This window comes from Choloepus didactylus, chromosome 23 (genome assembly GCF_015220235.1).
Source record: "Choloepus didactylus isolate mChoDid1 chromosome 23, mChoDid1.pri, whole genome shotgun sequence".
Taxonomy (NCBI): Eukaryota; Metazoa; Chordata; class Mammalia; order Pilosa; family Megalonychidae; genus Choloepus; species Choloepus didactylus.
The window spans coordinates 7,144,685-7,160,477 of NC_051329.1; the positions used below are offsets into that span (position 1 = coordinate 7,144,685).

General features: G+C 62.4%; 1 protein-coding gene across 1 annotated transcript in view; it reads left to right on the forward strand.

The window, feature by feature from the left end:
* NCOR2 (nuclear receptor corepressor 2) overlaps positions 1 to 15,793 on the forward strand; it is a 220,378-nt gene that overhangs the window by 193,180 nt on the left and 11,405 nt on the right. The window contains 15 exon segments of the mRNA XM_037816581.1: positions 187 to 290; positions 3,414 to 3,564; positions 6,202 to 6,342; positions 6,679 to 6,765; positions 7,315 to 7,604; positions 9,640 to 9,994; positions 10,942 to 11,163; positions 11,753 to 12,004; positions 12,803 to 12,952; positions 13,094 to 13,201; positions 13,287 to 13,479; positions 15,276 to 15,450; positions 15,452 to 15,502; positions 15,504 to 15,613; positions 15,615 to 15,703. Of these exon segments, the coding sequence (XP_037672509.1) occupies positions 187 to 290; positions 3,414 to 3,564; positions 6,202 to 6,342; positions 6,679 to 6,765; positions 7,315 to 7,604; positions 9,640 to 9,994; positions 10,942 to 11,163; positions 11,753 to 12,004; positions 12,803 to 12,952; positions 13,094 to 13,201; positions 13,287 to 13,479; positions 15,276 to 15,450; positions 15,452 to 15,502; positions 15,504 to 15,613; positions 15,615 to 15,703 (2,478 nt within the window).

Genomic DNA, 15,793 nt, shown 5'->3' on the forward strand with positions numbered 1-15,793 from the left:
TTCCTGGAGGGCCCAGAAAGCCCCTTTTTGCCTACCCTGCCGTTTGGGGGTAGGGGGGCCCCTCTGCAGTGAGACATCAAGGGTTACCAGGAGCTCAGTTGGGCTGGCTGTCAGCACCAGGGCCTGGGGAGGGCCTGCAGACACCCCCGGCAGCCCCTCGGCAGCCCCCGGTCTCGTGTCTTCCAGGGACGTCTCTGGGCTCAGTTCCGGGAGGAAGCATCACCAAAGGCATCCCCAGCACGCGGGTGCCCGCAGAGAGCCCTGTCACCTACCGCGGCTCCATCACCCACGTAGGTGTCTCGCGGTGTGGCGCATGGGGCTGGGGGTGGGAGCGGGCCAGGGCGCAGGCAGCGGAGCAGCTCTTCTCCCTCCCCGTGGTTGCTGCGGGATACCAGCTGCCTCCGTGCCTCAGAGAGGGGGGTGTCCCTGGACGTGCGGCTCACTCCCTGGAGGTCCCGCCGCCACCCTGGGGCCCGGCACTTTGGGTGCTGAGGACGCAGCGGAGAGGAAAGCTGATGAGACTGCCTTCCTTCCAGGAGCTGCTGTTGTGGGGGAGGGCCAGGTAAAACCAGCAGAATAATGTCAGTATCAGGGGCCTCGAATGCCGTAAAATACGACAAATGAGAATGCATGGGGCCAGGGGCTGCTTAGGTAGGCGAGCCGGGGGTCCTCTCTGACACAGGAGGCCCGGGGAACAGGCCGTGCCAAGGCCATGGGGTGGGAGGGCTCCTGGCGAGGGCACGGCCCAGCAGGGGGACGCACGGGGTAGAGCGGGCGACGAGGCTGGAGGGCGCCCTGGGCAGCCGGAGAGCGGGTAGGCCGCACTGCAGCTGAGCCTCGTCCTTTACCACGAGCCTTCCTCCTCTTAACCTCTTCCTGGAATGACAGGCAGGTCCCTTCCTGGGCCAGCCCTGGGCTCATGGAGCCGGCAGCTGTGTGGCTGGATTCCCCTGGCTCTGCAGGAGGGCTCTGAGGTCGGCCGGAGCATCTGCCCTGTGCGGGCATTTGGAGAGGGGCAGCCCCGCAGGCAGGGAGGCACACACACACACACACACGGACACACACTCAGGTGCGGACCTGGAGACACACAGATACACACACAGACCGACACATGCAGGTTGGTGGTGGGACTCGAGACAACAGGGTGGTGCCAGGCCAGGCGGCTTTGACCCGGGAAGCCTCACACCACGCCGCAGAGGAGACCCCCTTAGGTCCCGTGTCTTCTCTGAAACCCGTGGGTTTTGAAGCCATGAGCACCCCAGAGGCAGCTCTGCCAAGCGCAAAGAGCAGGTGCTTGGGGCAGAAGTCAGGCCAAGGGCACACCCCAGCAACGGTCTTCCCCTCCCCGACTCGGTTTCCCCTTTGGTAGGGTCACTCCCGGGCTGATTCTCACGAGGTCGTCTGGGAGTAACGGCTGGCGTTTTACGTCCCTTGGCATCCGTCCATCCCGGATTCCTGGGTGGTGATGACCCCAGCCCGGGTCACACTCACGCCCTTTGATTGATTTTGGCAGATAACGGTAGCTGCCGAAACTTGCGAGGGAGGTGAGGGTGGACTTTCCCCGAAGCTCGCCGGCAGGTCACGACGCAGCGGGTCCTAGACCGCACACGTTCGCTTGGCCGGCGGGCGCAGGCAGGCGGGATGGCACCCACACGGCCCCACAGCCTGCCTGGGAGGCCCGAGGAAGGCCCGGCTCTGCGTCCCTCTCGGGGTTCCCCTGCCTGCCTTGGGCGTGAGCGTCGTGGGGACAGTCACCAGGAGGCTGTGGGCTCTGATCCTGGGAGCGGGTGTCAGGCAGACAGACGGTCTTCGTGTGAGCGGCCAGACACGGGCCTTGTGCCTTGTGCAGTGTATTGTCCCGAAGGGCACGGGCCACTGCCTTGCTTTGCCGGATTCCTGTTCCCTGCTCAGGCCGGAGAGCGGAGCCTCTGAGAGACGGTAGCCGAGAGCCTCACATGCTTCGGTGTCACGGAGGAGACCCCGTTCCCCAGGGACTACCTGTGCTGGTTGCATCGGCTGCCTCTGGGGGGCCCCTTTCCCGATAGGGTCCCGTGGGCTCCCCTGAGAAAGGGAGCTGCCACCTTGGTTAGTTCCGTTTACACGGTTTGTGCAAGTGTTCTAAAATGCACCAGAGATCCTAACTCACAGGATTTGAATTGAAAAGTTTGGGGGACCCTCCTAGATTTAGGTATTTTCTGCTATTCTTCTCAGAGATCAGGGTCTGGATCAAAAGTGGGGGAGGGGGTTTGCCATCTGCTGCCCCAACCCACCGGGAGACCCTGAGTTGCCCAGAGTTCACCAGCCCAGGGTGGTGCCCACAGAGGACCCCCACCATTGGATTGGCTCCCAGAACCATAGACAGAGGTCGGGGGTCGGGGTTTGGGGCACCTTGTGTGTCAGCTGCCTTTAAGAGCTGTTGCTCGGGGCCCTCCACCTGGGCCGGGCGCAGATGTACAGACGGACTCGGAGAGGCAAGCAGCTCGACGTGGGGTGCAGCAGCAGCTCGTGGGGTCCTGCCCGTTTGGCACCAGAGGCTCCGAAACCAGAGCCGTGGTCTCGTCCCCCCCCACTCATGCCGTGCGTGGCGCATGTAGCCGTCCTCTCTCTAGCAGACCGGGTGCCCACGCCCTCCAGGGCAGGGGTGACAGCCAGGCACGGCTTTCATTTTCAGTTGTCACACCTGGGGTGAGGGGGTGCTGGTGAGCGTCAAGTGGGTGGGCGAGGCCAGGCCCTCTGGTGGAGAGACCTCCACCCTCCCAAAAAGGAATTTTCTGGCCTGAACGTCACTGGTGCCCAGGTTGAGAAACTGCCTTAGAGCTAAAATTCTTGGTGTCTGCCCTGAGCAGACCTCATCCTGGCTTTAGAAAATGCACATTCATGACACCTGCACACAGGCACCAGCCAGTGGGTGACATCTCAGCGGGTCCCTAGTTATTTGTTGATACTTGAACACCAACCCTCTGAGAAGGCAAAACCTAGCATGGGAGACTGGTCCTGGCCCAGCTGCCCGCGCTCAGATCCCAGCCTCACCACTCGTTAGCCCGGTGACCAGGATGAGGTCACCCAACCACTCGGTGCCTCAGTTTCCCCACTGTGCTATACAGACGGGTACAGTAATAGTGGCTGCCTCGCGGGGTTGTTGTAGAGAGTAGACAAGTTGATGTATTAGGTGCTCAGAACAGTGTCTGCCCCCCAGGACGCTCCTGCTACCTGGTGCCATTTTCCTTCTGTGCGGTTGGGTTTTGGGGGCTCTGTCTGCCTTTTAGATGTGGCGCCTGTGTGGAGCGCATGTGCCTTGGGGGGCACATGCTTGTGAACCCACGTTGGGGTTTGGAGGGGCACGTGGACGTGCATCGTGCCCGACGAGCAGGGGGGTCGTGGGCCACGGTCCCAGGGTTCTCCCTCGCCCCCAGGGCACCCCCGCTGACGTCCTCTACAAGGGCACCATCACCAGGATCGTCGGCGAGGACAGCCCCAGTCGCCTCGACCGTGGCCGGGAAGACGGGCTGCCCAAGGGCCACGTCATCTACGAGGGCAAGAAGGGCCACGTCCTCTCCTATGAGGGTGAGTTCTGGGGCATTCTGTTTGTGACACAGCGAGGGGCTGGCCGGGCAAGCAGGTTGTCCGAGGCCCAGGAAGGGAAACCCTGTGAGGGCCAGTGGAGACTGGGAGGTGGGTTGGTGGCCGAGGCAGTGATTTACTAGATGCCCCTGACGTGCCAGGGACTGGGGCCCAGCAGGGGCCGAAACAGGAGGCCCTGCCCTCGGGGAGCCAGCTGGCCGCCCAGATGCCCCGTGAGGTGTCTCTGCCGCCCGTGGTCAGTAGGCAGTGGCCTCGCTCATTCTGAGCCAGGGGTACTTGTCCTGCCCAGTCCAGCCTGTCCCACAACCACAAACTTGGCGTATCTGGAGGCGTCAAGAGAAGAGGGTTGGGAAAAACGTGGTGGGATGGTTTCCCCTGTTCGTTTCATGGGGACTGAAGGAGGAGCCAGATGTCCTTGGCGGACAAGTCGGGGAAAAGGGTATCCAGGCCTCTGCCGTCAGCCTCGTGTGCTGGACAGAGCTGGGCGGAGGTGTTTATTCCCACTTAACGGGTAAAAAAACTGAGCAGGTAACAGTGATGTCCAGGAGGCAGCCTGTGTGGCCGCCCTCCCCGGCCTCAAGGGGAAGGAAAGGGCTCGGAGAGAAAGCCTTCTGCCTGTCGGGGCGGCTTCACGGGGAGGCCAAGCTGGGGTGACACCCGGGAGAGAGAGGGTGCCTGTTCCATCCCTGCAGACGTGCAGGACAGCGGCCGGGTAAGGGGTCGTCTCGGCGGCCTCCACCCCTGCCCAGAGGTTCACAACTTAGGAAACACGTTTGACGACAGCCTTGTGCGAGGGAGGTTTCGGTGGGGGGAGGACGGGCCCCGAGAGCTATCGTGCAGACACCCCCAGGTCTCCCGCCTGGCACTTCCAGCAAGCCCTGTGCCCTCCGGCTGACGCTGGGGGTGGGGGTGGGGGGGTGACCACAGAGGGGCTGTGGCTAAAGTCAGAGCAAGAGCAAGCTGCTCCCTGAGCCCCCACTTCAGTGCTCTTCACCCTCCCTCCCTGTCTGGGCTCCTGTGTCCCAGAGCCAAGAACCCTGAAAGCGAGGAGCTCAGGGAGCCCCGGGCCGGGAAGGTGGAGAGAGAAGCTGCTAAGGGGCGCCCCTCTCGGCAGTTGCGGGGCCGAGATTCCTTCCCCGCAGCGGAAACTCACTGACGTGTTGGCGCAGGCCACCGAGCACCTGGGGGGGGCTTTCCCCTCCCTGCCCGACGCCCCTCCCTGTCTCGGGAAGCTGGGGGCAGCCCGTGGCGTAGGCACACGTGTCTGCTGCTAAGTGGTGGCGATCCAGGGCACAGGAAACAGGCTGCCTCGTCGGGTGCCGGCTCCATCTGCACGTCAGCCTCGGGACCCAGCCGAGTCCACGGTGTGTGTCGGGCTGCTGGGAAGGTGCTGGCGAAGCGCCCAGCACGCACGTCTCCCATGTTGCGTGGAGAGAGCCCTGTGCTGGGCTTGGCTCTTGAAGCTGTGCAGTCTTAGGTTTATCAACTTCAGAATGGCTGACAGCCTCAGCTTTTAGACTCCCAGGTGCTTCCGGGGCCAGGTGGCTAAAGAGGGAAGTCAGGCAACAGGGAGCAGAGGAGTCTGGCAAACAGCAAATTTATCTAGACGAGGAGGCGCCCACCGTGCCCCCCCAGGTGGTTGTCGCCCTGGGTGCCATGAGCCCATTGGCCAGGCTTCCAGTTCTCCATATTTCCCTGAAATCTCCCAACGTCTAAACGTCAGCAGTTAATGAAATGGAACAGCCACGCGATCCGTCTGTCGGCTGGGCTTGGCCAGTTGGCAGCCTCTGGGGCAGCTTATGCTCTAGGACCACGCGAGCAGCAGAGTGAGGCCCCACAGTGGGGTGAGCCTTTATCCCAGCCGTCCCCCGCCGAGGTGCCAGACGGGGGCCAGCAAGGGCTTATTTCCAGCACCCAGGTCCAGCCGCCCTGGAAGGGAGGGACCCCTTGGGGAGACCCCATCTGAGGCTCGAGGTGGTGCCTTTGCCTTCTCGGAGTCTGCGAGCCCAGCCCAAAGACACCCTTCCCCACCCCGGCCCTGTGGGCCCATCCTGGCTTGGCAAGGCCGCCTCTGCCACGGAGACTCTCTCCCGTAGCACACAGCCTCTCCACGCAGGCTTGGTGTGCTCAGATGTGTGTGCACCTGCATGCAGCTGACACTCGTGTGCAAACCCGTGCACTGCTGGTGCCCTCCAGCTCATCCCTGGACACGAAATCCCTGTTTCTCAGTAGCCAGCACCGGCAGACAGACATGTGCCCCTACAAGTGGCCCTCCGTGCCATGCACGCCCTCTGCCATGGTCCTGGCTCACACACGTGCCTGTGTGCACATTCCCATCACACATTTGCAGCCCTGCATGTGGACGCGTTCACGTGCACAGGCCTGTGTGCTTGTGTCTGGGCTCTGGGCCGTGCCCCCCACCCCATGACTGGCCGACAGAACAGCCTGGTGGGTCGGGGTAGGGGCTGTGGGGGCTGGGTCCTGGGGAGGGCCGTCCAGACCCGGCTCTCAGCCTTGGGGTCTGCGGGCGCTGCGGGGCCTGTGAGACACTGCCAACCCCCAGCCGCTGGCGCCTGCCCTGTCACGAGGCCCTCACCCCGCACGTCGTCTGCTTTCCAGGCGGCATGTCTGTATCGCAGGGCTCCAAGGAGGACGGCAGGAGCAGTGCAGGCCCCGTGCACGAGACGGCCGCCCCCAAGCGCACCTACGACATGATGGAGGGCCGTGTCAGCCGGGCCGTCGCCTCGGCCGGCATTGAAGGTGGGTATCCTGCCTGGCCCCCTTCGGTGGACGCAGAAGTGCAGGAAGCTGGGACCTGCTTACTGGGTGGGAATGACAGAGGGAAAAGCCAGCTCCCGGCACACACACCCCACCACCCCCCGAGAGCTGGGGAAGCCGGGCCTCTCCTGCAGATAGGAAGACTGAGCCAGGGGTTTCCGAGGAGCAGCGCAGGGCCCAGGAGGCGGGGTGCTTGCTGGGCGCATCCTGTCCACCTGCACCGTCGTGGGGTGGCCTCTTGGTGGCTGGGAGGAGCAGTTACTGCCCCTGGGCCCTGTCACTGAGCAACGGGCGCACCGGTGCCTCTGCCCTTCCCAGGTCTCATGGGCCGCGCCATCCCCCCCGAGCGGCACAGCCCCCACCACCTCAAAGAGCAGCACCACCTCCGTGGCTCCATCACCCAAGGTACTGCAGCCCCCGGGGGCCGGGCTGGGGGACGGAGAGGAGCGTGGCACGTGCCTCTGTGATGAGTCCAAATGTGTCCGGGAATAGAAAGCAGGGGCCGTGCTTGTTGCTCTGAAAACAAAAAGAAAACAAGATTGCAGCTCTCCCCTCCGCCTCTGCGGGGCACTCACACACCCGCAGGAAGATAGAGTTGGTGGTGTGTTTCCAGATGAGAAAACTGAGTCCCAGAGAGATCAGGGGACAGGCTCGGAGGATCAGTTTGGGGGGCCAGTTGGAGGCGGAGCCAGCTGCTGGAAGGGAGGCTGTGTGCTTTTTATTGCCATCTCTAGTCCGTTATTTGCCCCTCTGGGCAGTGGTTCTGGTGACTGTTCTCATTCAAGTGCAGTGAAGCTGGACCTCAGAGGTACAGTCAAGTGCTCACAGCGGCAGGGCAAGGGGGGTTTGGAGCCAGGAGGTCTAGTTCCAGAGCCCAGCACGCAGGCCCTGGGCTAGGCTGGGGTGGGTGGGGGTGCAGCCGTCGAGGGTCCGTGTCCCCCTTTGCCCTGGCAGGGATCCCACGGTCCTACGTGGAGGCCCAGGAAGATTACCTGCGCCGCGAAGCCAAGCTCCTGAAGCGGGAGGGCACGCCGCCACCGCCCTCCCGGGACCTGGCCGAGGCCTACAAGAGCCGGCCCCTGGAGGCCCTGGGGCCCCTGAAGCTGAAGCCCTCCCATGAGGGCCTGGTGGCCACCGTGAAGGAGGCCGGCCGCTCCATCCACGAGATCCCACGCGAGGAGCTGCGCTGCACCCCTGAGCTGCCCCTGGCCCCGCGGCCACTCAAGGAGGGCTCTATCACACAGGTACAGGCGCACAGGCCAGGCCGGGGCCCAGGAGGGTGCGGCGGAGGCTGCCGGGCCCTGCTGTGGGCTTTGCAGGTGGGGAGGCCGAGGCACAGTGTCCTTGCATGGCTTGCCCAAGGTTGCATAGCTGCCCTGTACTGAGCATCCAGGTTGGAGGTTCTAGGTGACCTCGTTCAATTGTATCCATGCCCTGTGAGGTTGGGTACCCGTGATCCCCATTCTTTAGGTGGAGAAACTGAGGCCCAGAGAGGGCAAGCAGCTTGTCCAAGGCCACAGAGCTAAAGGTAGTTAGCTGAGTCCTCATTGTGAGCCAGGTGCTGCCTAAGGACTTGGTTTTCATCTCTTCAACCATGCTCTTACTGTTCCCGTTTTGTTGAGTACACGGAGGTTCAGAGAGGCTTAGCGGCTTACCCAGGGTCACACAGCAAGTAGATGGCCGTTGTGGGGCTCAGATCCAGGTGAGCCTGAACCTGCTGTGTCTTTGTTTCTCGGCGCCCGCCTCTCCCTGCAGTGGGACGTGTCCCACACGGCCCTAGCCCCCACTCAGTGGGAACCAGCATAGGGCCACTGTCCCTCCGTGGGGTCACAGGTGGCCTGATGTGACTGAAGGAAAGTGGGGACCGTCCGGCGCCGCCTGGGAGGCTGCCTGGTGTGCGGCCGGAGGGTCGGGGAGGGGTCCCGGGAGGGGGGCTCCCAGCTGGGCCAGAGAGGCCCGCAGCGCGGGGAGGAGGCGGACGCGGCAGAGAGCGCGCCGGGGGAAGGCTGCGGCCCCCCGGCCTCCAGGCAGTTTTGGACTCATTGGCAAGAGTCGACCGTGGGTCTGGGAGGAGAGGGGTGGTCTGATTCTAGAATAATCTTGTTAAAATGAGGGCATTTCTCCCCTTCTTGTGAAAGTAATGAAGGGATTCTTGAGCACTGAGAGTTTTCAGGCTTGCTCGGACACAGACCCATGTCCAGGGCTCCCCCAGGCTGCTTCAGCAGGGCGGAGCAGCTCGGTTTTAGAGTGTTCTGGTTTGCTAATGCTGCTGTTATGCAAAAGACCAGAAATGGATTTGCTTTTATAAAGGGTGTTTATTAGGTTACAAAGTTACGGTCTTAAGGCCGTTAAGCTTCCAAGCTAAGGCAGCAACAGTCGGGAACCTTCACTGCAGAAAGGCCCTTGGCATCTGGAAAACCTCTGCTAGCTGGGAAGGCACGTGGCTGGCGTCTCCTTGCTTCCAGGTTTCGTTTCAAAATGGTGTTCTCCAGAATGTCAGTGTCAGCTTTCAACAGCCATCTTCAAAATGTCTGTCTAAGCTGCAGCAGTGAACTCCTTCTGTCTGAATAATTTTGTAGTGCTCTAGTAACTAATCAAGGCCCACACTGAATGGGCAGGGCCACACCTCCACGGATGGTATCTAATCAGAGTTATCACCTACGGTAGGGTGGGTCACATCCCCATAGGAACAATCTAATCCAAAGGTTCCAATCTAATCAACACTAATACAACTGACCCCACAAGATTGCCTCAAAGAACATGGTGTTTTGGGGATATAATACATCCAAACTGGCACAAGTCTCATCCACAACCTCCAGTCTCTGTAGCTGCCCTTTCTGGTCAGAAAGAAATCATACCTCGGCTCCACGGCCTTGAGCCTCAGGGTGGGTGGGCTGGGGTTTGCTGCTGAATTGCCCTGAGTGGCTTTGGGTGGGCCGTGAGGGTCCTGGACTGAGAGGGGTAGGCACGTGCCACATGAGGGTGCTGGGCCTCTTTGCAGGAGAGCCCAAGGGCTGGCAAACAACCACCACTTGCTCCAGGAGCGCTGCCCACTGAGCTTTCAGGCCCCTCTACAGCTCCCCCCATCTGCAGCTCCCCGTCTCTGCTCTGGGGCCGAGGCCAGGAGCAGTTTTGTTCACTTCAGGCTTAGCCACGACTCCCGGCCCCTGCCCTGCAGGCCGAGAGAGACCACCCCCCATGCCACGGGTGAGCCACTGAGGCTCAGGGAGGTTGCCTGGCCTGCGGCTGAAGCTGGTGCTCATGGCTCCTCTCCCACAGGGCACCCCGCTCAAGTACGACACCAGTGCGAGCTCCACCGGCTCCAAAAAGCATGACGTGCGCTCCATCATCGGCAGCCCGGGCCGCACCTTCCCGCCTGTGCACCCACTGGACGTGATGGCGGACACCCGGGCACTGGAGCGGGCCTGCTACGAAGAGAGCCTGAAGGGCCGGCCGGGGGCGGTCAGCAGCTCGGGGGGCTCCATCACGCGGGGGGCACCAGTCATCGTGCCTGAGCTGGGCAAGCCGCGGCAGAGCCCCCTGGCCTACGAGGACCACGGGGCGCCCTTCGTCGGCCACCTGCCACGCGGCTCGCCTGTGAGCACACGGGAGTCCACCCCACGCCTGCAGGAGGGTGAGTGCCCCGACCCAGGAGCCCGCTTGCCACCCACCCTCAGCGCAGGCTCAGTTCTGCCCTCGCTCCACCACGTTGCAGGGCGGGCTCCGCCTCCTCCCAGACCCCCCTGCTTCTCAACTGGTTCCCCCCCACCCGCATCCTCTCAGCAACCAGGATGATCCTTATAAAACTCAAACGATGTAGCTCCCCTGCTCGCATCCTTCAGTGACTTCCCACTGCTTTTAGAAAAACAAACCGAGTTCTCCCGTGGCCCAGGGCCCCTGCACGACCCAGCCCTGCTGCCCTGCAGCCCTGCGCATCAGCCCCGTTATGCCCCCCCAGGCCCCACCCAGCTCGCCTCCCCATGGCTCGGCTGGTTGTCACTATCTGCCTGATGTTTTAGGTTTTTACATCCCTGGGCCCCTCTCATTCTTCTGGTCTCACTTTAAATGTCACATTCTCAGGGAGGCTTTTTAAGACCAACCCCTCGTCACTCCTGTAAGTTTCCCTCAGAGCGTTTCTCGCTCTGGAGTTGTCACTTGGCCACTTGTCCACCACCCGAGTCCCACATCAACCGTCAGCGCCATGGGGGCCAGGATTTTTCTCTCTTGTTTCCCGGGGTAGCCCCCACTCCCAGAACAGTGCTTGGCACATAGTAAGGGCTTTTTAAGTGTCTTTTGGTGGACTGAATGAATGAATGAACAAGTGAACAAAAGAAAGAATGAGTCAACTAAACAATTAAAAAATGAAAGCAAATGAGTGAATGAATAACTGAAAGGAAAAATGAGCTAACAAGCAAATGAATGAAATGCATGAATGAGCAGGCATGGCCATGGTTCCTGGGACCCCCCGAACCCCACTTCTGTGGCTTCGCAGAGCAGCGGCCTCCATCCTTGGCGTTGGGGGCGCCAGGGCAGCTGTGGCCCAGCGGTCTGACGCCGTCCACTCTCCACCCGTCCCCACAGGCAGCCTCTCGTCCAGCAAGGCGCCCCAGGACCGGAAGCTGACATCCACACCCCGCGAGATCGCCAAGTCCCCACACAGCACCGTGCCCGAGCACCACCCCCACCCCGTCTCGCCTTACGAGCACCTGCTGCGGGGCGTGAGCGGTGTGGACCTGTACCGCGGCCACATCCCACTGGCCTTCGATCCCACCTCCCTTCCCCGCGGGATCCCACTGGATGCTGGTAATTGCCTGGGCCATGGGCATCCCGCAGCAAGGGGGAAATGGGGCACATCAGCCAGGGACTCCTCAGGCATCAGAGAGCCTCCTCTCAATGGGGAAACTGAGGCCTGGAAATTGAGAGCCCCCCCCTGCAATCCTGTGACCAGCGAGCTTAGAGCACGGTAGTCTGCTTTAGGTAGTCATCCTGGGACATCCTGGGTTAAACATTCTTCAGTGGTTTTCATCTCCACGGGACTTAGCAGAGCCTTTAAAATTTGCAAATGGGCTCTGGGGCATTTTGAAAGAGGGCTCGAGTGTGAGTAATTCCCAAAGATGTCAGAATCTTTTTTAAAAGGAAGCCTCCCTCAGGTCTCTAAGGGAACTCTAAGGGATCTACATTTCGGATGCCCTGCGTTTGGGAGAGCTTCAGTCCAAAGATTATCTCTAGAGCTGTCATGCTTTGGGGCCTCAGCTCTGTTTGGGGGGTGGGGGTGGATGCTTGGGGCCGTACGTGAAAGTGGGAGACGCTGTTAGGGTTCGGGATTGGGGGCCGTGCATGTGGGTGACCCAGACTTGGCCCAGCCTGACCCTTGCCCGGTCTTCCCCAGCAGCCGCTGCCTATTACTTGCCCCGGCACCTGGCCCCTAACCCCACCTACCCGCACTTATACCCGCCTTACCTCATCCGCGGCTACCCCGACACGGCGGCCCTGGAGAACCGCCAGACCATCATCAACGACTACATCACCTCGCAGCAGATGCACCACAATGCTGCCACCGCCATGGCCCAGCGGGCCGACATGCTCCGGGGCCTCTCGCCCCGCGAGTCCTCGTTGGCGCTCAACTACGCCGCCGGCCCGCGAGGTGGGTGGGGCCGGGCGCCGCCAGGCACATGGGTGGGCAGACTGTGGCCGCTTGGGATTGGCCTTATCCCTGGCACACCCAGGTTTGCGTGGGTGTGCAAAGGACACACACACCCCTTCGTGCGCACCCATGCTTGGACTTAGCTGAAATATGGTCGCTTTAGAAACATGGGCGCGCGCGGAGCCTGTGGGCGGGTACCTGCTGTGAGCATGCGAGTACGTGCGTGCTCTGGGCACAGCATTGCACCTGATAGATGTATGCCGTCTGTGCATCCTGCATGTCCACACGGAAAGTACGCTCGCCTATGTGTACTCCTGGTATACAAGCTCCTTAGGAATTAAAAAAAAAAAAATTAAAATGCGAAGCTGTCTGAATTTTTGGTTCCCTTGACTTGTAAACACCTGGTGGTTGCTTTGCACATGCGTGCAAAAGGGGTGTATTTTGGATACACTCCTGGAACGACCATGTACTATTTGGGGTCTGGTCGGAAAAATCAAAGTCACTGGGTGTTTTGAGCAGGGGGGTTAAGTACAAGCATTTGGACATGCAGGTGTCAGGGAGCAAGAGAAAAAGCTCGCGGAGGTGACGGAGATGCCAGCTGCGTGAATGGCTGCGTCTAGGGCTTGGAAGCCACGGGGGGAGGTGGGATGGTCAGAAGGTGGGCATGCGGGGCGGGGGCCAGTACTCTGGTGGGGGGCGGGCAGGCGGTGCCCTGCAGGGGTGGGGGCCCGGCCAGCAGGCAGCCTGGCCTCCCTCGCCCCGGCGGCTCCCACCCCTTTGTCCCACCTCCTTGCACAGGCATCATCGACCTGTCCCAGGTGCCACACCTGCCTGTGCTGGTGCCCCCAACCGCTGGCACACCAGCCACCGCCATGGACCGCCTCGCCTACCTCCCCACTGCGCCCCAGCCCTTCAGCAGCCGGCACAGCAGCTCCCCGCTCTCCCCAGGTAGCACCACGCGGCCCCTGGGGCCCGAGGAACATGGGTGCTGTGTGCTCAGGCAGCAGGCCGGCCCTCTGCACTGCAGCCCGAGGTGTGAGCCTGTGCCTTCCTGGCGCCGGGGCTGAGTCTCCGCCTTTGGTTCCCCAGGAGGCCCCACTCACCTGCCGAAACCCGCCACAGCGTCCTCGTCGGAGCGGGAGAAGTCGCTCCTCACCTCCACCGCCACGGTGGAGCACGCGCCCATCTGGAGACCCGGTAGGGCCGCAGACACGCCCCCGACCGCGAGGGTGCCCCGGGGCGCGCGGGGGCCCCTCTGCTCTGACCCTGCGCCCGTCCCCAGGTACGGAGCAGAGCAGCGGCAGTGGCGGGGGTGGGGGCGGCAGCCGCCCCGCCTCCCACTCCCACAGCCGCCAGCACTCGCCCATCTCGCCGCGGACACAGGACGCCGTCCAGCAGAGGCCCAGCGTGCTGCACAACACGGGGACGAAGGGCATCGTCACGCCCGTGGAGCCCGGCACGCCCACCGTCCTGAGGTGAGCCAGCTTGGCACGGGGTGGGTGCGGAGGTGGGTGACGCATGGGGGTGGGCGGGCAGGACAGAGGGGTGGGTGGCGAGCGACGGGCGGGCAGGCGGGTGGGAGGTGATGAGCGGGTGGGCTGTCTGGCTCAGGGAGTGGGTCTGTGGGGAGGGGGAGCCCGAGCGAGGGCTGTGAGGAGGGGTCTCCTGGCCCTCCCTGAAATGGGCAGGGCCTTATGTGGAGGAGAAGGACTAAAGCTCCCTCACATGGGAGAAGCTCCGCAGAGCCCATGTGCACCCCCAGAGCCCACTTACCCCCTCGGTGGGGCTTGGGTTCCTGTGATGACTTGGACCGACCCCGGGGACGGTGACCAGGGCTCCTTAACTGGGGGGAGTGGGGGGTGCTCCCAGTACCCTCGTACCACTGCACCCCTCCCTGCCCAGGGACCTGCTTGGGGCAGCCTATTAGACTACCTTGAACGCTACCCCCAAATCATGATTCCATCTATCACAAATGACATCGCTTTCCCAAAAGAATCAGTTTTGTCCCTGCTGACCTCAGCCCCAGCACTTACCTGGAGCAGGAGACGCTTGGTGATTTACGACAGATTCCTGGGTGCGAGACTGTGAACAAACCCCACGTGTCCCTTCCGGGTGGTAATAACCAGTTAGAAAGTGTCCCGGGAAAGCAAGCCTTCCCAAGGGCGACTGAAGGCAGGGCCTGGAGTTGGGGTGAGGGGCAGCCGTGGGACCTCCCCGTGGAAACTCGGGGCTTGAGGGAGAGACCTCATGGGGTGCGGTTGCACCAACTCAGAGTCACATCCCGGCTCTGTGACCTGACTCCCTGTGGGAGCCTCGGGAAAGCTGCTGGAATCCCTGAGCCTCGGTTTCCTCACCTGTAAAATGAGGATACTTTTAACTCGAGCTCTGATGGTCGGAGATTGTGCATCTGTGCCTTCCTTCCCCATGGCGGGCTGCAGTGGGGGTCCTGCCTGTGCTGGGTGTGGTTGACATGGTGCTAGCTGACATAAGCCCTGCCTTCCTGGGGCTTACGGTCTAGACTGGGGTGGCAGTCAGGGAAGGCTCCCTGGAGGAAAGGGTGTGCAAACTGCACGATCAGCCAGAGTCGGCCCTGCTGGGTGGGGGAGTGCTCTGGGCAGATGGAACGGAAGGTGTCCCGGGGAACACAGTGGGGTTCCCTGGGGCAGGACTGGGTGGGGGGTGGGGGTGGGGGCTGGGTGACTTGGGCTCTACCCTCTGCCCACTGTACTGCGGGCCGGGGGCTCCAGTGTCTCTCAGTGGCTTGCTTGCTGGCTCTAACCGCCAGCCTTGGCCATCCCTCAGGCCCGCTGCTGCTGCTGGTCCAGCTTTCCAGTTGCCCTGAGCAGGTGCCAGTTCAATGCCACCTCCTGGGGAGCCTTTTCCCGACTGCCCTCCCTTAAAGGGTTTCCTCGCTGTTCTCTCTCAGTGTGACTTACAGGGTTTTTCACTGACCTGTTCACGTGTTTATAGGCTGTTTTCTCAACTGGGACGCAGGCTCCATGAAGCCAGGCACTTATGCCTGACTTATTCCCTGCTGTACCCCCAACGTCTAGAACAAGGCCTGGCGTGCAGTAGGCACTCAGTAAAAGTTTTGGAATTAATGAACGAATGAGGTGTGTGAGGCCACAGTCGGGAGGGCAGGTTATCCTGGGAGCTGGTGAGGAGTGTGGATGTTAGCTCCAGGGAAGCGGGGACTCAGCGAACGTGCTGGAGGGAGGGCTGACCCCGCTGAAGCACCTGCAGCTGCCTGACCCCTTCTCTGCCCTCCCAGGTCCACCTCCACTGCCTCGCCCGTGCGCCCGGCCGCCGCCTTCCCGCCCGCCACGCACTGCCCGCTCGGCAGCAGCCTGGATGGGCTCTACCCTGCCCTCCTGGAGCCCGTCCTGCTGCCCAAGGAGGCCCCGCGGGCGGCCCGGCCCGACAGGCCCCGCGCTGACGCCGGCCACCGCCTTCCTCGCCAAGCCCCCCGCCGCGCCGGGGCTCGAGCCAACCACCTCCCCCCAGCAAGGGCACCGAGCCCCGGCCCCTGCCGCCCCCCAGCTCCGGCCACGCGGCCATCGCCCGCGCCCCGGCGAAGAGCCTCGCAGCCCACCACGCCCTGGAGCAGCCGGCGCCCCCCCGCCGCGGCCGCAGACCTGCACCGGGAAAAGACTCAAAGTAAACCCTTTTCCATCCAGGAACTGGAACTCCGTTCTCTGGGTAAGACCACCCTGACAGCGGCCACCTTCATAGACGCGATAATCATGCGTCAAATTGCTCACGATAAAGGGCCGCGAGAAGGAGGTTCGC